We start from the raw sequence: 21,923 nt of genomic DNA on the forward strand, positions 1-21,923 counted from the left end.
GCTCAACCCTTAAAAAAGAAAAACCGTAATATTCTGGCTGAAATGACCTCAAACCAATGAAACACAGTCAAGTGGCTGACACACAGCAGAGCCACCAGAATCCCAGGGGCACTGATTCAGCAGGCGTGGGAAGATACAAGGGGCAGACCCCAGGCACTCCCTGCCAACAGCAGATGTTGTTGATCAGAAACTAGGATCCCAGCAAACTGTCAGGCACCTGGCAGTGGAGGGGCCACTAAGGCCCCCAGTGAAGCACTGAAGGAACTGCAGTAAACAGGCGGCCTCTGCCTGCGAGTGAGCTCTGTACCCGGTGGGGACTCCAGGCCAGAGCTGGGCAGTATTCCCCAGTGCAGTGAGTGCCCAGGGCTCACTCATCGCAGCTGCCCTCCACGGGGGCATCTCGCCAGGGCCTGCACCTCTCCACTCGCAGGGCACAGGGTCATTCACATCAGGTGGCAGCTGCCCTGGGAGCAGGTCCCTGTGCCCTCCACACGCAGTGGCTCAGACACTGCCACATTCCCAAGAAGGTGGTGTTCCAAGCTACAACTGTCACATCTGTGACATACAGTCATGCCTAGTCTGCTGTTCCCTGTGACCTGACATCCCTCTTTCCACTCTGGCCATACCTGCCTCCCATCCCACGAAGAAATGGGCCTAGTTTGGCTGAACGGCCCCAGAGCCACAAGAGGATAATTTGACCTCTCATCAAAAACCCTTCCAAGCTCCCAAGGACAAGTGACCATGACCTCACCCTGGCCCACACCCACAAGAATGAGATGACTGGAGCACAGGGTTAGGAAGCTGGATGAGAGTGCCTGGGGGTAACCTGCTTGCTTACTTCGCCCTGTGAGAAAAACTGATCAGGGTCTGTGGCCCAAAGGACTTAAAACACACTAAAGGCACAAGTGTTACTCCAGAAGGCCAGATCACCTGGCAGGGTGCTCCCGGGAGCCCCATGCGCTTGGTAAAGGTCATGTGAAGCATGCAGATTCCCGGCACCAACCCCGATCTGCCTCTGAACTGCATGTTCAGAAGCAGGGTCCTCAAAGGAGCTGTTTAACAAGTATCCCGGGTAATTCTGATGCACACTGACACTGGGGAATCACTGAGATCTAACGCTCCTTTTGCAAAAGATCATCTTCAGGTCTTCAGTCACTTGTCTGGTCTATTGCTTCCTCCCAGAAAGTAAAACACGTCATTAAGCAGAAAAAAACAACACAAAAGGAGCTGAGAGACCACGTGCCTCTTAACGGACGTATCAAGCCATTGATTTTTATTCATGTGAGCACGTCCTATGATTATGTGAACACGTCACATTCATCACTTTCCTTTTGGGTTTCTGGTTCACCATTCTTACTAACTTCCTTAAGTTACTACTTGGCTAATAACGAAAGGTCAGGAATTGAGTCCAAGGGACAGTAAGAACACTGGCAGCAGAGGCCTCCCGCTAACCCTGCCAGGGTTGGAGTCTAACATCCTGAGGTCGGCCTGTGTCTACTTCATGCTCCGGCCACAAGGTGTGTGATGCAGGGGGCGGGGGTGGGGGCGGGGGAGGCGGCGTCCGGCGTCCCCCCATTCGCAGCACAGGGAGGGGTGACAGCAGGCAGAGGCTTGGGCCATAGTGCCTGTGGGGACCACACTCACTGGGATGTCATCGGCTCCATGCTCCTCTCCCTTGAGTCTCCCCATCCCTTGAGGCTGTGTGCAACTCCTGGGGTGCCCTGTGCCTCCCCTCTCATGGCTTCCTGCACTGTTCTCACAGGGACTAGCTTCACCCTTATCCACAGCCACCTGTCCCCCTTTAAGCTTTAGTTGGCTTGTCCCTGAGTGTGTGAGGCAGGAATAGAGAGTTCGATCCCAGGTACGCTGCAATCTCAGGCCCCAGAAACTTGAAGGGAACCTGAATCCTAACACATGCTCCCAGTTGTACTCACCATACCATTCCATTCCATTCAGTTGCTTTGAGCCACACAGCTTGTTTTATTCACCAAGAAATATATTCATCACTTATAAAAGCCATTAAAAAAAAAGCCACATGTTTAAGAAGACAGCAAAGCACATCACTTTGAAAAGGCTGACATTTTTTTTTTAAACCGTCAGCACTTTAAAAATCTAGAGGACTTTTTTCATTTTGTGTTTGTCCCACAGCAGTCAAGCTCAGAGGACAAAACTGTAGCTCATCAAACAGCACATGAAGACAGCCCAGGAGCCCTCATGCCTTTAGAAAAACAAAACAGCTTCTAAACCTCCATCAATTCCCCGGTGAAGGAAAACCACTAGAACACGCTAGGCCCTTGGCATCTGGGGGTTTAGCACTTACAGTTCCATCAACTGGGATTGACTCCAGGGGTTCACAACACGGGTTTCAAACCAGCGCGCTATGAGGCTGGAGTGTGGACCGGTCACTGAGCTGACTTAGAACAGACCATTGTCAACACAGCTCTGCTGTCTTCTACCTGTCCTCACACGTCGAGAGACTATACATTTTTTAAAATTATTATTTTTGGTTTTTTTTGGAAGGGGGAGGTAATTAGGTTAATTTATGTATTTATTTTATTTATTTATTTATTTATTTTAACGGAGGTGCTGGGGATTGAACCCAGGACCTTGTGCACGCTAGGCACGCACTCTAACACTGACCTCTACCCTCCCCCGGGGAGAAGATATCGTAACTGCACCTACAAATCTGAGGATTCACAGAGGACTAGATGATGTACTGCCTGTGAATGTCAAGGACAACTGGAAATCAACTGGTTCCCTACACAGACAGGTCTGTTTTCAGGAAAAAGGGACCAAAGCACCAAAGCAGAGGATAAGAAGACTTTTCAGATGATTCCATACTCTTATGATAAGATGCTCTCTGCATGCATGCCTTTTGTTAAACCTTTACCTTACATCAAGCATATGCTAGAGAGACGTTACATTCACTTTAAAAAGAGAAGACACGTGAGTCAAATAAAAGTGACTCGCTTGAGAGCAATAAGAGAGAAATGAACCTAAAAAAAAAATTCCATGCTAGTTTTAACAATAATTTGTTTCCAGAACAGGGAAACGTTTCTAACTACATTTGCACTCCGTCTTTATCAACTCCAGACTACCATGTCCTTTTCCAAAACTGTCAGTCACACACACACACAGTCACGTCTTGTGTTTGGATCTGCTCATCACGCTATCTTAGCCAGCCATTTCTCCAGGTCCTGGATGTCAGCAGAGCCGGTGTCCCCTCTTCCACCCTTGGCACTACACTCCAGGAACTCCACTTTGAGGGGCAGCTGTGAGAATTCAAATTCTTTGCCTTTCTTTCCCAGGTGAGCGGGAGCAGCGCTGGAACTGTCCAGTGTGCTGGGGGCAGCGGAACGGGTGACTCGTAAAGTATTGCTGTTGAGGCAAAAGGAAAATGAGTCAGGAAACAAAAAGAGCTTAATTTTTATATAATGATTAAAGGCCTTTAGGAAATCATATTAATTCCTAAATATTTCAGCATTCGTTTAAATACTTAATCATAAAACTGTTAATTTAGCTATTAAGATTATTGAGTTACTCTCTTGGAAAGACAGGCCAGGGGTCCAAGCTTACATGGCCAGATGACGGCAGGTCAATAACGAACCAAGGTCACACCAACCTTCTTTCAGACTGGAGCCCTCTTCTACTAGGATTTCCTGTATGATGTCGTTTTAAAATGTATTTTAAAATTACATGCTATAAATATTATAAAACTTTATGTTTCTGAAAGTTAAGTGGGGATAAATAGGGTATTTATATTAATCTCGAGTCCATCTGGATACAGAGCTCAGAAATACACAAACTGCAGGTTTTCACATCCAGTTTGGGGATAATTACTCTCCAATCTCTTCAGCCACTAAAACTTTCCCAGTTCAAGTCACTTAACTGCCACCTGCTGGCCCTAATAAGAAGTGCAAGCAACGCTCATTTGTCTGCTCCCCACCTTCCTGCTAATCCAGGAGCAGAGGACAGGGTGACAATCTGCTCTCCTACAAATAAAGCATTTCTTGGTGCTGAAGATTTCATGAAAGTTAGTAACGAATCCACAGGAAAAACTAAATACCTTGTTTAGAAAGACACACACATCTGGGAAAAGTATTTTAAAAAACAAATAATACAAAACTTAAGATATTACTTATTTCTTGGGGGAAAAAGGGAAAAGCATTTGGGGACGAGTACATGGGGCCTTCTAAGCAAGGTGCTGGGTCTGTGGGTGTTCATTTTAGTATTCTTTAGACTCAATATATATGTCATATATACTCCCTTATATGTAAGGTATTTTACAATTAAAAAAAAACTTTAAAAGGCAAAAAAGCCAAACATCACATGAATTCAGTTCTTGCCCTAAGGCCACGTAAAAATAGTAAACTCTGATTCAGAAGACTATGAAATGCTACAAAGCTGAAGGGGCCAAATTCTTATAAATACAGGATTAAACTAAAATTAGACTCCTAATTCACCTGGTATTAACCTTTATAACTCTTTTAACATTTAATTTCGCTGCTTTATAATATTTCTTTCTGTATAGTTTTTCTATGGCTCTTTAGAGTGAAAAGCAAATGGGCTAAGAAAAATGTGTTTTAAACATGGGAAGACTTGGACCATACTGTTTGAAAAATGCATTCACAAATAATAGTGATCACTTTTTTCACAAAGGTAATTCTTAACTATTGCAACAGATGTAAGACAGGGACAAAAGCTTTTCCAGACACACAAACGCTGTGGGAGTTCATCACTACTAGTCCTGCCTTACAAGAAATGCTAAAGGGGCTTTTTCAAGGTGAGATGACACTAATTAACAACATGAAAACATATGAAAGTATAAAACTTGCTGTAACAGTAAAAACATACTAAAATTCAGAATAATCTAATAAGGGAGGCAGGAAGAAACTCAGAAAGTAACGGACATTTTTATGGCTTTGATGGTGGTGGTTTCACAGGTATATGCTTATCCCTAAATCGAGGTGTGTACATTAAGTATGTATAGCTTTCTAGATAGCAATTATACCTCAATAAAAAGGTTAATTTTTTTTCTTTTGATATTCAATTTGAAGGCATGATGTCTTTGGTAAATCTGATTGGCTAACTTTTCAATTATATATTAAAAGCTTAAAGCATATGGAATTAGGGAGGAGGGTACAGCTCAGTGGTAGAGTACATGCCTAGTATGCATGAGGTCCTGGGTTCAGTCCCCAGCCCCTCCATTAAAATGAATACATAAATAAACCTAAAGCATATGGAATTAAATATATTATTCTCTACTAAAAGGAAAAAAAAAAAAAAGAAACCACAGAAAATGACAGACCAGAGCTGGTAAAATTTTTCTGTAAACAGCAATAAATTAAATTTATTTTGGGCTTGTGGGTGACATTTAATCTCAGTCACATATTTTTCTACTTTTCTTCTTTTTTTCTTACTAGTCCTATAAAAATGTAAAGCTACTCTTCGCTTGCAGACCCTTAGCAGGGGTATGTCGACCCCTGAAGCAAATTGTCTTCTACTGGACTCTAACCTCCCGCGTACAAGAGCTCCATCACACTTCCTCCTATAGCCACACCCTGAGTGCAAGTCTCCGCATACACTAGATGCATTACAGGTGCTTGTTAAATGAATAAAGGAGAACGTAAATGACAGTGGGGAAAAATGTACTAAAAGTTGAATTTATACAATTTCCCCTCATTTTATTCTTTAATTAGAAGTGTCCTTACACAACAGCAATAAGAAAAAGTAACCTGCTTTATTATAATGTTGATAGTATTTTCTATGTAAGCAACCTGTTAGCTAGCTCTTAGAAAACAATAACAACAAAAACATGTTAGAGTCCTTAAAATTTAAAAGTTTATAGCTTGGGGGGAGGGTAACAGCTCAGTGGTAGAGCACATGTTTAGCATGCAGGAGGTCTTGGGTTCAATCCCCAGAGCCTCCATCAAATAAATAATGAAAATAAATTAATTAATTAACCTAATTACCCCCCCAAATCATTCTAATAGCCTATAATGAAAATGAATATGAAAAGGAATATATATATAAAACTGAATCACTATGCTGTATACCAGAAATTAACACACTGTAAACCAACTATACTTCAATAAAAGAATAAAATAAAACAAATGAACCAAAAACAAAAGCTTACAGCTTAATTTACAAATTCTTAAATACCAAAATTAAGTTAAATGATACTGCTACGTAGCTTGAAAACAAAAAGGTAAGCTACAAAATAGTATCATAGATGTTTACATTCTTCCAAAGTTTTCTTTTCTTATTCTGTCAACACAAACTTTCACGGCCTTCAAATTTTTTAGTCTTTAAAATCTTTCATATCTGCTATAAATGAGCTAGAAACAATGGGAAAATAAACTGAGCCTACAGTCTCAATAAACTTGAGAACTTTCCACAAAAATTCTGAATATCTATAAACATCCACATGAATAATTTTTGTAATTCCACTAATCTGTTGTCAGCTATTTAACAAGTACGTTTCACACTGATCTTCAGGCTAACTGTGATAACCATACACAACCAAAGATGCCAAGTGATTTATTCACATTTTCTAAACATTAAGAAGATACACAATTAACTAATAGGACTTATTCTTACTTACAGTTCTTTTTCAAGCTGCTGCTGAATTAACTTTGCTGATTTTGCCATTGTAATGTCTGTAAAGAAATAAAGACATTTTTGCAGTTTAAAGCAGAAAGGGTCTTTTCCCAAGATTTCTTGCACATATGGAAAATTCCTACTTAAACCAGTAAATTTCTCTGCCTCACCACTTTTTTAAAAGTTTTTTATTACTAGTATTTCCTGTATCAAAGTAAGCTTTATATTTGAATATTTATATTATGATAATACTTATAAATATATTAACTTAGTGACCCTAAAATTGGTTAGTTCCTTCACTAAAGTTTGCCACATCTTATAGACCTTTTATATCAACCCACATATATAAGTCCAGCCAGTTTAACAAAAAGAAAAACTACCAGCTTTCTGACTTTTAACAAGAGCCCACAGTCCGACAGAAATACCCTACCTGTCATATACACCGGTCATATAATAGTAAACTAAGCACATTTCCAGCTGACTCTAAGATGGTATGTTACAGCGTCAAGTGCACATTGGTAATAAACAAGCACTGATTTAACACCAGCAGAAGCCAAATAAACATTACTTCCTCTTCTTATACTGAACAGAAGAAATAAAGAGGTCAGGGGATGATCCTAAGGCTGATTCCCGACTAGTCACTGTTACAGTTATTACTAGCTTGCCTCTGAGAAATGCACCAGGCTCTTCGTAGAATGAGAATATTAGATCTGAAAGAGGCCTATGAAGATCAAATAGTCTATCTTATTTTCATTTTTTTTTTTAGGAAAGAGGAGAGATTATTTCATTCATTATTGAGGTAACATGGTTTACAACATTATATAAATTTCACATGTACAACGTTATGATCTGACTTCTGTGTACACTACAGCGTGCTCACCACCAAGTTTAGTTTCCACCCGTCACCACACAGTAGTGGGTGCTGGTATCTTTTTGAGTTAGTGTTTTCATTATCTTTAGATAAATACTCAGATGGTGGGATTGCTGGATCACATGGTAGTTCTATTCTTAATTTTTTGAGGAACCTCCATACTGTTTTCCATAGTGGCTGCACCAGTTTACACTCCCACCAGCAGTGCACAAGGGATCCCTTTTCTCCACATCCTCCCCAACACTGGTTATTTCTCATTCTTCTGACAACAGCCATTCTAATGGGTGTGAGGTGATGTCTCACTGTGGTTTTGATTTGCATTTCCCTGGTAACTAATGACGTTCCTCTTCACTAGTGATGAACATCTTCACATGTGCCTGCTGGCCATCTGTACCTTTTCAGAAAAAAAATCTATTCAGATCTTCTGCCCTTTTTAAAATCAGGTTGTTTGGGTTTTTTTGTTGTTGTCGAGTTATGTGAGTTCTTTATATATTTTGCGTATTAACTCCTTATCAGATGTATGAATTGAAAATATCTTCTCCCATTTGGTAGGTAGTCTTTTTGTTTTGTTGATGGTTTCCCGTGCTGGGCAGAGCTTCTGTTTGATGTGGTCCCACTTGCTCATTTTTGTTTTTGTTTGCCTTGCTTGAAGAGACAGATCCAAAAAGATACTGCTAAAACCAACGTCAGAGTCCAAAACTCCCTGTTTTCTTCTAGCAGTCTTACGGTTTCAGGTCTTACATTCAAGTCTTTAATCCATTTTGAGTTAATTTTGGGCTATGGTGTAAGGAAAAGGCCTAGTTTCATTCTTTTATATATGGTTGTCCAGTTCTCCCAACACTACTTACTGAAGAGATTGCTCTTTCTCCATTGTATGTTCTTTGCTCCTTTGTTGTCAATTAATTGTCCATATATGTGTGGGTTTATTTCTGGGCTTTCAATTCTGTTCCACTGATCTGTATGTCTGTTTTTCTGCTAATACCATGCTGTTTTGAGTACCATAGCTTTGTAGTATAATTTGAAATCGGAGTATGATACCTCTATCTTTCTTCTTTTTTCTCAAGATTGCTTTGGCTATTCGCAGCCTTTTATGGTTTCATACAAATATTAGGAATTTTTGTTCTATTTCTGTGAAAAATGTCATTGGGATTTTTATAGGGATTGTTGCACTGAATCCATAGATGGTTAAAATAATGCTAATTCTTCCAATCCACGAGCACAAAATATCTTTCCATTTCTTTGTCTTCCATTTCTTTCAACAATGTTTTACAGTTTTCAGTGTACAGGTTTTTCACTTCCTTGGTTAAATTTATTCCTAGGAATTTTATTCTTTTTGCTTCAATTGTAAATGGGAATGTCTTCTTAATTTCTTTCTGCTAGTTTGCTGTTGGTGTACAGAAACACAACAGATCTCTGTATACTGATTTTGTACCCTGCAACTTGACTGTATTCATTTATTATTTCCAATAGGTTTTTGGTGGAGTCTTCTGCCTCCTCTACGTGTCCAGGCCGCCCACCTTCAGATGTACAGACTTGTGGGTCTCTCCAGCATCCCAGTGTGCTGGGCATGGGAACCTCTGTTCAGTTACGGATGTTTTACTAGTTGCAGAACAAGAGGGAGAGACAAAGGAGACGCCTCATGCCGCGTGATGCTGACATCACTCCTAACCTGATCTTACAGGTAGTGAAGTTGAAACCTAGTTTTACCGGGTGACACTAAAAAGGTTCTCATGCTTATGAGGTTAAAGAAAAACAACTTCTGCAAACTCCCCTAGATGAAATGTGCTAAATGGCAAACTTATTTGAAAGGAGAGACTCTACCCAGTCCTCCCACAACTGTGTATCTGATAAGACGTACTGTCAGTCTGATGAACTTAATTTGGTAAAGTAAAATGATTTATAATTAAAAAAAAAAAACGTGTCAAATAACAATTGATAATCGTCACTCCTTTGTCATTCCTGAGAACAGCCTGGTAATGAGACTAAGGAAAACGCAGGAGTATAAATAAATTTTAAGGCTTAAAATCCTTATGTTATGTAGCTCATTAGCAATTGTCTGTCATCCTCAGTAATAACAATTGTAGATAATTGTATTAATTCTAACTAGCAATCCCAGAAATATATCAATTATTATTGCCAGTAGACATGAGGGTACCTTGCTTATTGCAAGCAATTAAGAATGATGGTGTGTTCTTCAGACCCATACTGTCAAGGAGGACTTGATACAGAAACTCGGCCACATCCTTCACCTCTCGCTGGAAGGTTGCACTATCCACAACAAATACGATAGCCCTGAAGGGGGAAAAAAAAGAGTGAGCATGCAAGAGTGCAGTATTATACTGAGAAACAGGAGGAGGGTATACAGCTCAGTGGCAGTGTGCTTGGCATGTATGAAGCCTGGGTTCAATCCCCAGTACCTCCATTTAAACAAACAAACAAACAAACCTAATTACCCTCCCCCAAAAGAAACAAAGAAAGAAAAAGAAAAATGACATTCTCAATTTTGTCCAATTCAATCCTAATGAGTAACACAAAACAAACTCACACGCAGATGTGTGCACAAGTAATCACATAGCACAAATACTGAACAAAGGGCTACTGACTACTACTATGTATCAATGATTGTATCTAAAAAGACAACAGGAAATGATGCTTCCCCTCAAGTCCTGGAAGTTGTCATACACAAAACCATGCGATAAAACACTAGACAGATCTATGCATCCGCTGTAGCAGGAACAAACAAAAAGATCATTGACATAAAATCTGGTCAAGAAGACTTAAAGGTCGGCTGAATTTTAGCCAGACAAAAATTACTGCGGCACAGACTGTCTGGAAGTAATATATTTAGGATACGAAGTAGTGGGACAATATGCCCTAGAGAACTCAAGGTAAGCTCAGGTAGCAAAGGGGTGTGACACACTGACCTACAGAGTTTATGCTTTTCTGTCTTACAAAGAATATTGGTCCCTAAGTGGAAGACAGATAAAACTAAAAGGATAATCAAATTAGAAAGCGTGTGACCAGGTAGGGTCAAACCCAAGGCAGAAACAGTGAGAATCCTCATGTGCCAGAAATGAAGACGTGTCAAAGCTAAAGCAAAGCAGTCCAGGAAAACAGCAGGTAACAGGCCTTTGAGATGAGGGTCGGAATGCCCAGGAGAATGTGCAATGGCCAATATGCAGTTGGAGAGCTGGAAATGAAACACTGTGCAAAGCCTAGAACTTAAAAGCAGTCTAGTGGAGAGCACTGTGGGAAAATCGTCCAAGAAGAACTGAAACACCGGGTCGCCTGTGTCACACACAGATACAGGGTATGAATTTACACCTTCTCAGGGTCAGATGCCCAAGCAGGAAGAGTCATATAAAAATTGGGCCAGACTCAATGAACCCTTACGGCCCCCAATAGAAGGAAATATGAACCCCTTCTGGAGAGAGGCTTTCACATCCTAAATCAATAAAAAAAAAACAGCAATCACAACATCAACAACAAAATCTAATTCCCTTGAATAAGGGGTCTGGATCAAAAATTACAAATCACAGAAAATAAACCATTATGAGGAAGAACCACAAAGACAGATTAATTAGCACCCAAAACTAAAAATAATGAAGCAATTGATAAAATATTTTAAACTATTTAAGAGAATAGTAGACACCATAATAAAAGAATAAAGTTAGCATAAAAACAAACAGGCTGATTTTAAAAGATATGTTTTTAGAAGTAAAGAATAAACAAAATTAATAACAACTCAATGGAAAAGTTAAGCAGAGAATACTCACAGTTGAAAAGCATACAGTAAACTACAAAACAAAGATGAAAACATCATACTATATGCACAGTAAAAAGACTTGGAAGATGCGATAGAGAAGAGGCAAGAAAGGCAGAAATGATATGGTTCGATGATTTAAAAAGAGTTCCCGGAGGTGAAACTGAGAATGTGGAAACAGAACTAGCTGAAAGGATAATGTTGAGAATTTTCCAGAACTGAATAGGTGACTCTTTAAACTGAAACAGCACACTTGAATTCCAAGCATGATAAAACTTAGAAATCACCCCTGAACAGAGGTTAAAAAGACAGATGAAATGACAATTAGACTGCACACCTGCTTTCTCACCTACAACAACAGATATCTGAAGCCAAGAGTAAGCCTTCACTGTGATGAAAGAAATAACTACCACCAGGATTTTATACTCAGCTAAAAGTTACTCAAAAATGAAGGCCAATGAAAAAACTTTCAAATGAACAAAAGATGAGAAACCTTATGTCTTGTTCAGCATTTCTGGAAACATATCTAAAAGAAAATTAAAAGAAAACTGAATCAAAAGGGAAGATTAAGAGTCAAGAAGTAATGGAGAAAAAAGAAATCTATATATATCCTGGTGATTCGAGGTAATCAACAAATAGAGGATAAAAATATTACTGTTGGGGGTTAAAAAGGAGGAAAGAAAAATAAAATGAAAGGAAGATGGAAGGAAGATCAAAGCTACGTATTTTAAGATTCATTTAAAGAAAATTGCTATTATTGATTTTAAACTTCTGCTAAGTAATCGATGTTAAAAAGAAGGGGGGAGGGCAGAGGATAACCATGGAAAGAGTAGAAACAGCATATTACAAACCAGTAGAGGGGGTAAAAATGAGATTGAGGAAACTTGATGAACTCAGAAGGTAAGGCTAAAAACCAAGAAGTCACAGATCAATACACAGTTGACCCCTGAACAAGGTGGGGGTTAAGGACACTGACCCTCTACACAGTCAAAAATCTGTGTGTAACTTCACAGTCAGCACTCCGTATCCAAGGTCTGGCACTGGCAGATCCAACCAACCACAGACCATGTAGTCCTGTAGTGTATATCAAGTGAAAGAGAGCTGGTGGAGTAGAAGGTGCCAGTCTACACATAACAGGGGTCCCAGAAGGAGAAGAAACAAAAAAGGGGATCAAAATGTATTTGAAGAAATCATGACTGAAAATTTTCCAAACCTAAAGAAGGAAACAGATATCCAAGTACAGGAAACACAGAAGGTCCCCAACAAGAAGAATCCAAACAGACCTACACTAGGGCATATTATAATTAAGATGGCCAAAGTTAAAGATTCTAAAGGCAGCAAGAGAAAAACAAAGAGTTAGTTATAAGGGAACCCCCCCCATAAGGCTTTCAGCTGATTTCTCTGCACAAACATTGCTGGCCAGAAGGGAGAAGCAAGATATATTCAAAGTTCTGAAGATGAAAATCTGCAACCTAGTATCAGCAAGAATATCCTTTAGAAGGAGAGATAGAGAATTTTTCAGGCAAGCGAAAACTAAAAGAATACAGCAATATTAAACCTATCCGAAAAGAAATATTAAAATGTCTTCTCTAAATAGAAAAAAAGCAGGAAGCTATAGAAAAGGGAAAAATCACAATTGGAAATGTGATAACTACAATGAACTGCAAGAGGATAAACACGAAGATGTAAAAAGAGGACACAAAAATCATAAATTACGGGAAGGGGGAGCAAGAAAATGTACATTGTCCTTTCATTCTTCTTAAGGTATGTTTCAGCCTATCTCATTACCAGTCTGAAGCAAAGAGATGTAGTATTGGGTTAACATACTTGAAAAATAGGGTAACCACAAATCAAAAGTATACAACAGAGTCACAAAAACCAAAACCAAAAAAACCCCAAACTAACACAAAAGAACTAAAGCACAAAAGGAAAAACAGAAAGAGAAAGGAAGCAACAAAAAAGAAATACAAAATCAACTGGAAAACAAAGTTTAAAATGGCAATAAACACACCTCTACCAATAATTACTGTAATTGTCAATGGACTAAATGCGCTAATCAAAAGACACAGAATGGAAGACTGGATAACAAAACAAGAGCCTACAATATCCTGTTTACAACAAGTTTATATTATATAGCACAGGCAACTATATTCAATATTTTGCAGTAACCTATAATGAAAAAGAATATGAAAAGGAATATATATGTATATCTATGACTGAAACATTATGCTGTATGCCAGAAATTGACACATTGTAAACTGACTATACTTCAATTTGAAAAAAAGGAAAAAAATAATTTAAAGTGTACAAGTAGGCTCACACAGTTCAAACCCATTTTGTTCAAGGGTCCACTTTATTTAAATGACTTTTGAATTTGCATTTATGGTGATTATAACTTAAGTTCATTTGTATCTTCATATTTTGAATGTTTTAGTTACCCAAAATACTTGATTCAAAGAGTAATTACACTGAAAATTATTTTTAAAAACTTTATAAATGAAAACAGGAAAAGAAAAAAATTTTTAATTAGAAATTAAAACCCAATTATGGGAAAATTTATCATTTCTGGATTTGTATCATCTAAGGAATGAAAACTCACACAACCTTCAGTTTCCATTCCAGCATGAAAGAAGTTGGAATTCACCACTGCATTCTAACAATAAGTAAAAAACTGACCAAACTGAAAAATCAACAGCACTTAAGAGTCAAAGCTGTCCTGTTAAGACCAGGACAAGCAAGGATGTCCCATCTCACCACTGCTTTTGCAACATCGTACTGGAATTCCAAGCTAATGCATTAGGACGAGAAAAGGAGTGAGAGGTATACAGACTAGGAAGGAAGAAATGAAAATGTCTTTGTAGCACATGAAATGACTGTCTGTGTAGAAAATCTGAAAGAATCAACAAAGCTCAGGAATTAACAAGCAAGTATAGCAGAATTGCAGGATACAAGGTTGACACACAAATGAATCGCTTACCCAAATATCAGGAATGAACAAATGGAATTTGATATTAAAAACACAATGCCATTTACATTAGCAGCCTCCAAAAGGAATCTCAGGTATAAATACATCATACGATCTATATGAGGAAAACTAAACTATGAAACTCTAATCAACAAAATCAAAGTAGAACTAGAAAAATGGAGAGATACTCCACTTCCATGGATAGGAACACTGGATAGTATCAAGAGGTCAGTTCTTCCCAACTTGATCTATAGATTTAATGCAATTCCAATCAAAATCTCACAAACTTATTTTGTGGATACTGAAGTTTATATGAAGAGGCAAAAGACCCAGAACAGCCAATACGATACCGAAGAACAAAGCTGGAGAACTGACATTACCAACTTACTATCAAACTATAGTAATCAAGACAACATGATATTGGTGAAAGATCAATATAACAGAATAGAGTCCAAAAAGAGAGCCTCATAAATAGTCATGTGATCTTTGACAGAGGAACAAATACAGTCTTTTCAACAAATAGTGCTGGAGAGTGCAAAAAAAAAAAAAAAAAAAACCAAAAAGAGTCTAGATACAGAACTTACATCTTTCACAAAAATTAACTTAAAATGAATCACATACCTAAAAGTAAACCAGAACTATAAAACTCCTAGGAAATAACACTGGAGAAAACCTAGATCATCTTGAGTTTGACAATGACTTTTTAGATACAACATAATCCAAGAAAAGAATCAATAAACTGGACTCCAATAAAGATAAAAATGTCAGCTCTACAAAAGTCAACATCAAGAGAATGAGAAAACAAGCCACAGACTGGGAGAAAATATTTGCAAAAGATGTATCTGATAAAAGACTGTTATCCAAAATATGTAAAAACTCTTAAAACTCAACAGTAAGAAAACAACTCAGTTTAAAAAGTGGGTCAAAGATCTTTACAGACACCTCACTGGACAAGATTTAAATAACTTATAAATAGCAAATAAGTATACGAAAAGATGTTCCACGTCATATGTCATTAGGGAAATGCAAAATAAAACAATTAGATACCACTACATACCCATTAGAATAGCCACAATCCAAAACACTGACAACACTAAACGCTGGGGAGGATGCAGAGCAAGTGGAGCTGTCACTCAGCACTGATGGGAATGCGAAGTGGTACAGCCACTTTGGAAGACAGTTTGGTGACTTCTCACAAAATTAAACACACTCTCACTATATGATTCTGTGATATCTGCTCCTTGCTATTTACTCAAAACTTTATGTTCACACAAAAACTAGCTTTATTCATAACTGCCAAAAGTTGGAAGCAACCAAGATGTCCTTCAGTAGGTGAATGGGTAAATGAACTGTGGTACAGCCAGACAATGAAACATCATTCAGCACTAAAAAGAAATGAGGACTCAAGCAATGAAAAGACCCGGAAAATCTTAAATGCACATTACTAAGTGAAAGAAGGCAGCGTGAAAAGGCTACATACTGTATGTTTCCAACTATATGACATTCTGGAAAAGGCAAAACTATAGAGATGGTAAAAAGATGAGTGGTTGTCGGGTTAGGGGAGAGAAGGATGAACTGACAGGACAGGGGATTTTTAGGGCAGCGCAACTACTCTGTATGGTACTGTAAGGGTGAATACATACCATTATACATTTGCTCAAATTCCTAGAACACACATCAGGAATGGATCCTCACGTAAAATGTAAACTCTGGGTGTTTATGACCTGTCAATTTAGGTACACTGATCGTAACAAATGTACTACTTCGGTGGAGGATGCCGATAACAGGGGAGGCTAGGCCTGTGTAGGGGTGAGGTTATATGGAAAATCTCTGTATCTCCTGCTTAATTTTGCTGTGAACCTGAAACTGTCTAAAAATAAAGTTTGGGTTGTTTTTTTTTAAATCAAATAACAGTCTTATCTATGATAGATTGCTCATCACCACCACCTTGTGGGCAAGGAAGCAACAAAAAAATACAAGCCAAGATATCTTCAAAAATAAGGAAGGAAAAAACTAGCTCATTCCATCAAACCAAAGAGTCCATCAAATAAAAGACGTATTATTATTTCAGGTACAACTAAGAAAGAAAATACTGCCAATTAAACTGTAACACTGTCAACTGTAAGTAGCATTCCAAATAGATATTAAAATGTGTCTTAAAATCCATGAGATGTGGTATTTTGATTTCCCTCAAGTTCTTACTAGTGTTAGAGACTAAAAAAGAATAAAGTGTCTTAAACTGAAGCATGAGAAATTTAGGAAATGAAAGAGTCAGTAACACAAGGATGATACTAAAAGAAATATGAAAATATTGTTCTGTATGTTTCAGGCATCAATTTTAGACAATCTAAGGATAGAAATATATAATGTTGGATTTTAATAACTTCTAGGATTCCATCTAGCTTTAAAATTCTTTATTCAGTTTTAATAATTCTACACATTATTAAATTTGTCCTCAGAGTAAATGAAAAATTTATCAACAGGATAATAAGCATAAATGCTTTCTGAACACTCTGAGAAACACTTTGAAACATTATCTTATATAATCCAAGTGAAAGTGGGCTTGCAACCCAGAAACGGCTGACCCCAGGGTCCATGCTCGTTCCACTCCAGGACACCAGGTTGCCTCCCAAAACCAGAGAAAAACAACACAGGTGTCCTTTATGTACAAAGTTCAGACAAGCTCATTTCACTTCCTACTTACCTGGCTGAAGCCTTAAACCGCTCTAAGAACTGAAGTCTCAAGCTCTCATGGCCAGGGAGGTCAATCAAGGTCAGGCTAGTCCCCTAAGGATGGCAGCAACAATATTAAATTCATGTTTCACCTTGATTCACATCCGTAACATAAATCATTCATTTCAGATCTCAGGTATTAGAACTGTAACCCAGTTAATTAATGAACCAAAAGTGTCACTGTAACTAATTAATGAATCAAATAAATGACATATTACTATTTCAGGTACAACTAAGAAAGAAAATACTGCCAATTAATGAATCAAACAAATGTTCACAGAGCATCTCCTATTTATAAATCATTAGTGGAGGCTCTGGGGATTTAACAATGAGCAAAATCTGACGTGGTGCCTGCTCTAACAGAGCTTATAATCAGAAAGATCAACACAATGTAAAATTACATGTAAATGTAAAATTACAACTTTGATAAATGTTCTAAGGGTACATGAGAAACTGACCCTGTCTGGGGAAATTAGGGAAGTTCATGTGAGGCTGAGGCTGAGGAAATATACCAGTATGAATAAAAGCAAAATCAGTAATAAATATTCACAAACTAAATAATGTAATGTAAGAACCTACACTCCATCACATTGCATGTTACCACTACAGAGATCCCTAACCTTTATAAAAACAAAACATTCCTTCATATTTCTACCATAAGTTAATTAAAAATGTATGCCCACTAGAGAAATCATTTATTTGTTCCAACTCTGTTAATATTTTGTGTCAATTCTTGATCCAGGGGACAATCATCGAACAGGGTGGGGCTGTCCCCCTACTGAGCAGGCTTGTTAAGCACCCACTTACATGCTGTTCTTTCCAGGCCTTCACTCTTGAACTCAGGTTCAATGCAGATGTGACTATGCTCAATGATAAGGCTCTCAGGTATAGCCCTAGAACCTGCATCAGACTCATGCATCACTTCTCAGATGCTCTACCTTCTCCACAGACAGCCTCAATCGCTATTCAGCAGGAGGGGGTCAGCACTATGCACAGATTTGACTTAATTACAGCTGGATACATTATGAACTGGCGCTTAGTCTGAGCAGTCTTTTATAGGTAAATATACAATATGTATTAGCCTTTTTTTTTTTAAAATACTGGTAAGAGTCTAGGGACCTCAGGCTGGGACCCACTACCACATTTCATAATCAGCACCACACCACATACTATAAACAATTCATAAGCTACAACGCTAAGTATGTTACTGTCATGAGAGACTAGACGTAAAACATAAAGGGGGTAGGAGAAGAAAGAAGGGAGGAGTGTTTTACATATGCAATAGAAACATGCAAGTCTCATATGTAATGTTAAGTTTTCTAATAGTCATATTAAAAGAGAAACAGGTCAAATTTTTAAAACATATATTATGTAATCCAATGTATCTAAAATACTAGATTTAAAATATTATTTTTTAGTATATAATTTAAAACTCAAGAAATTATTTATATTTTACATTCTTTTTTTCATTCCAAATCTTCAAGACCTGGTGTATATTTCATACTTACAGCACCCTTCAACTTAAACTAGTCACACTTCAGGTGCTCAGTAGTCACACCGTGGCTACTCTATTGGAAAGTACAGGTCTAAAGCATACCCTGGAATACCCCACTTTGAAAAATCTGGTACAAGTGCCTCAAGAATTAAAGAACTCCCAAACTTGAAATTTCAAAATCTGAATCCTTGGGAGTTTCAAAAAGTCTGAGCCATAAAGAGTGCTATTATTAAAAAAAGAAAAAAAATCTCTAAGACATTGAAAAGAATGTCTCTTTACCTTTGCTTATAATGGTTAATTCTGGAGGGAACAGAAGAGTCAGGGGGACCCAAGGAGAAAGGGAAAAGGTTCCTACGGTCAGCATTCTAATTCACCCATCTATACATCCACTCCAACCAGCCATCCACCTTCCCTCCACTCACTCACCAAATACTTCTTAAGCATTATAATCGACTTGGCAGTCACTGTCTAATTCTGGAGACATATAGGTACATAAAAAGTCCTTTCTCATGATTCCTTATTGGCACTTTTGAAATATACTCATGTATACTCTTTAACAGAGCCATTGTAACACTTTGTAAAAGCAAAAGATTGTAACAACAAAAAACTGTATGTCTGTTAATAGGTCTCTTATTAAATAAAACCTTAATTGTATGGTACAGCCACAAAATGGAATACTAGGCAGCTCATAAATCAACCAGGTAGTGCTATGTATGCAAACGAGGAGGGGAAAAAAGGAAAAACAAACGCAAGTAGTATCAGCAGTATCAGTCATATTGTTAAATTTTTAAAAAAGGGGGTGGGGTGGGGGACAGTGTTAAAAAAGAAAAAAAGTTAAGGATAAACACATATAGTTATACAGCACAGACCACCTGGAAGACTACACAGGAAGAAAATGGTGAATTATTACTTCTAAGGAGGAGACTTAGACTTTTCTAAGTCTTTATATTCAAAACATAAATGAGAAGAAAAAGGCTTAATGTTCACCCTTAAGAACTCATGGTAAAGCTGGAAAGAAGACATAGAAACAAAAACTAATCAAATGCAGTGTAACATCAGTGTGCATGAGATAAAAAGCAGGGGAGGGCAGGAGTAAGTCTACTGCTTGGGTGGCTAAGAGCAGAATTTGTCACATGGACTATATTTATCCATAAAAATAAGCTATAAATAGTACCTATGCCCTCAGAGTAATTCATCCTAAAAATGTCTTTTCCTGACAAAAGGAAGTAAAATTGTCAGACCCCCAACATTCTCGAAACCCCTTACCCTGTTATTGTTGACCCTGTACGCAGCAGAGCTGTCAGTGATGGAAGTCTGAGTGTCTCTGTAAAGGCCTGTTAACAACTGTAAAAAGACAAAATAGTATGTCAGAGATCAGAGTAAACATAAACAGCAATCTAAAGTAAGTATTTTTACTCTAAGAGTTAGATCAGCTTGCAACAGCTGAAAGGAACCATACTGATTTTCTTCCCTTTGCTTGTAGAAAAATCTAATTAATTGCAAACTTCATTCCCCTCTTCCCAATGAAAGAAGGAAAAAAACTATGATTTTTACACTATTATTTTCAAATAACAGCTTCAAGTGGTTAGTGGCCAAATTTACTGACCTTCCATTAACATTTCTAAACATCTTTGATGATTAGAAATTATATTTCTTTAATGGAAGGGAAATAATTTATACTCTCAAAAAGAAGAGTAATGGGGGAGGGTACAGTTCAGTGGTAGAGTGCATGCCTAGTATGCATGAGGTCCTGGGTTCAATCCCCAGTACTTCCAATAAAAAATAAATAAATAAACCTAATAACCCCCCAAAAAACAAAACAAAAAAAGGCTATTTTTTAAATAAAAATTAAAAAAAGTAATAAGGAGAAAACCTCTGCTACTCTCTGTAGCAAAAAAGCAAACATTTAAACATGCTAAATAGACTAAATATAAACATTAGTGAAAATAAGCCTAATTAGCCCAAGATGTTGAGAATCCCCCTTTGAAAAAGTTTCTTTGACAAACTCTCAGAAGAGTTTGTCACAAAAAGAGTTTTACACTGTGTGACAATTACTGTCTTGTATCTTTTCAGCTGTTCTGGCATCCTTAGCCACAGCATGAAAGTAGTCAATATATAAAATCTTTAAATGGGATAAAGGCTAAATGTCAGTATCTGGCAAGTGCAAAAAAATCCCAGGAATAATGGGATGCCCTAAAATTTCCTATCAAGTTTAATAAGAGAGGTGTAAATCACAGCATTTACTCGGACAAAGAGCAATGTTTTCCCGGAGTCACAAAGGCCAACAAGAAGAACGGCTCTTTGACTGCTCCTTCTGCTCCGGATGAACTTCCAGAACACTGTGGAATAGAGAAAACCAAAATTATGCCTTGATTGTCAACAATCCCCGTGTACGGTTGGGTCCGGGGAAATTAACAGAAGTCTACCACAGAACACTTCTTTCATTCCAGAACTTACTTTCACTGTTATTACCACCATTATAATCGTTGCTGTAGTCGTTAGGAGATCCGCTGAGTTTCAGCCACTATCAACTGTCAACTTTTCTGTATCTGCAGCCCCTACCTCAACTGTGTACTACTCAAGCGCAGTCTTGCCTTATTAACTTCGTACCCCAGCACCCAGCTCGCAAACATAGAATGCTCAAACTTGGAGCAAAGACCCTTTAAGTCTAGTAGTAAGAGCAATAGAAGGCGGGGGTGCGGGGCGGGGATCGCGCTCAGGAGGAACAGGGGCTAGTAACCCGTACCCAAGGAGCAGGAAGTCACTCCGGGGGTCGCGAGGGATCCCCTTTAACATAGAGCTGTTTCTACCGCTTCAGGCAGGAGAGCAGGGTGGTATAAGGGGTGGTCTCCCTCTCCAGACGCCCCCCAGGTGCCATCTCTGCAGCGCGTCCACGGTCTGCACAAGCCCAGTCCTAGCCCGGATCCTCGCCCGCCCTGCACCCGCCACATCCATCGGCCGCCTCTTTACCTAGCGTCAGCAGCACCGCGAGGAGCGCCACCACGACTGACAGCAGCGTCGGGTCCCTCTGCTGCAGCTCCTGCCGCAAGGAGTCCAGGTAGGGCTGGAAGGTGCCCCCGGCACCACCGCCATCCCCCACCCGCCGGGAGTCCGCGGAAGCCATGGCTGGGATGCGTGGTATCCGGCACCGCGAAAGCAACGTGGCCCTGGGCTCTGCGCAGGCGTGCGCAGCGGAGCATCACGGGAGTGGTAGTTCCTAAATTGTATTTCCTCCTTCAGAGGCCGGAATCCCGAAGGTCCTGATGGGAGTTGTAGTTCTCTTGGACTTCGGGCTTCCGCCGAAAGACTGGGCAGCCAGCCAGCCACAGGTGTGTGAGTCAAACGTCGCCGCTCTCTTCATGGTTCTTGACAAAATGATGGGTGAATAAAATGAATGACTCAAGAAATCTTTATTGAGGATTTCCAGTCGCTCCATTTGAGAGGTGAGTCTTACGAGGAACTCAAGCATTACACAAACATTTCATCTGAATATAAT

General features: G+C 38.8%; 2 protein-coding genes across 3 annotated transcripts in view; one reads left to right on the forward strand and one right to left on the reverse strand.

Annotated features, from left to right (window-relative positions):
- RAB6B (RAB6B, member RAS oncogene family) overlaps positions 1–9,601 on the forward strand; it is an 87,985-nt gene extending 78,384 nt beyond the window's left edge. Inside the window, exon 8 of one of the 2 annotated variants that reach the window (XM_074371117.1) lies at positions 8,942–9,601. In XM_074371117.1, the coding sequence (XP_074227218.1) occupies positions 8,942–9,121 (180 nt within the window). In that variant the 3' untranslated portion in view covers positions 9,122–9,601. The remainder of the gene's footprint in view (positions 1–8,941) is intronic. The other variant, XM_074371114.1, reaches the window with a different exon arrangement.
- Positions 1,952–21,603, reverse strand: SRPRB (SRP receptor subunit beta). The gene is made up of 7 exons (XM_074371104.1): positions 21,398–21,603; positions 20,672–20,766; positions 19,694–19,771; positions 16,904–16,986; positions 9,627–9,763; positions 6,605–6,659; positions 1,952–3,378 (listed from the first exon to the last, which is right to left on the reverse strand). Exons 1-7 carry the CDS (start codon positions 21,549–21,551, stop codon positions 3,165–3,167), a joined length of 816 nt encoding a protein of 271 aa, XP_074227205.1. The 5' UTR covers positions 21,552–21,603; the 3' UTR covers positions 1,952–3,164.
- Positions 21,604–21,923: the final 320 nt, after the last annotated feature.

The sequence above is a fragment of the Camelus bactrianus genome, chromosome 1 (assembly GCF_048773025.1).
Source record: "Camelus bactrianus isolate YW-2024 breed Bactrian camel chromosome 1, ASM4877302v1, whole genome shotgun sequence".
In the NCBI taxonomy this organism is placed as follows: Eukaryota; Metazoa; Chordata; class Mammalia; order Artiodactyla; family Camelidae; genus Camelus; species Camelus bactrianus.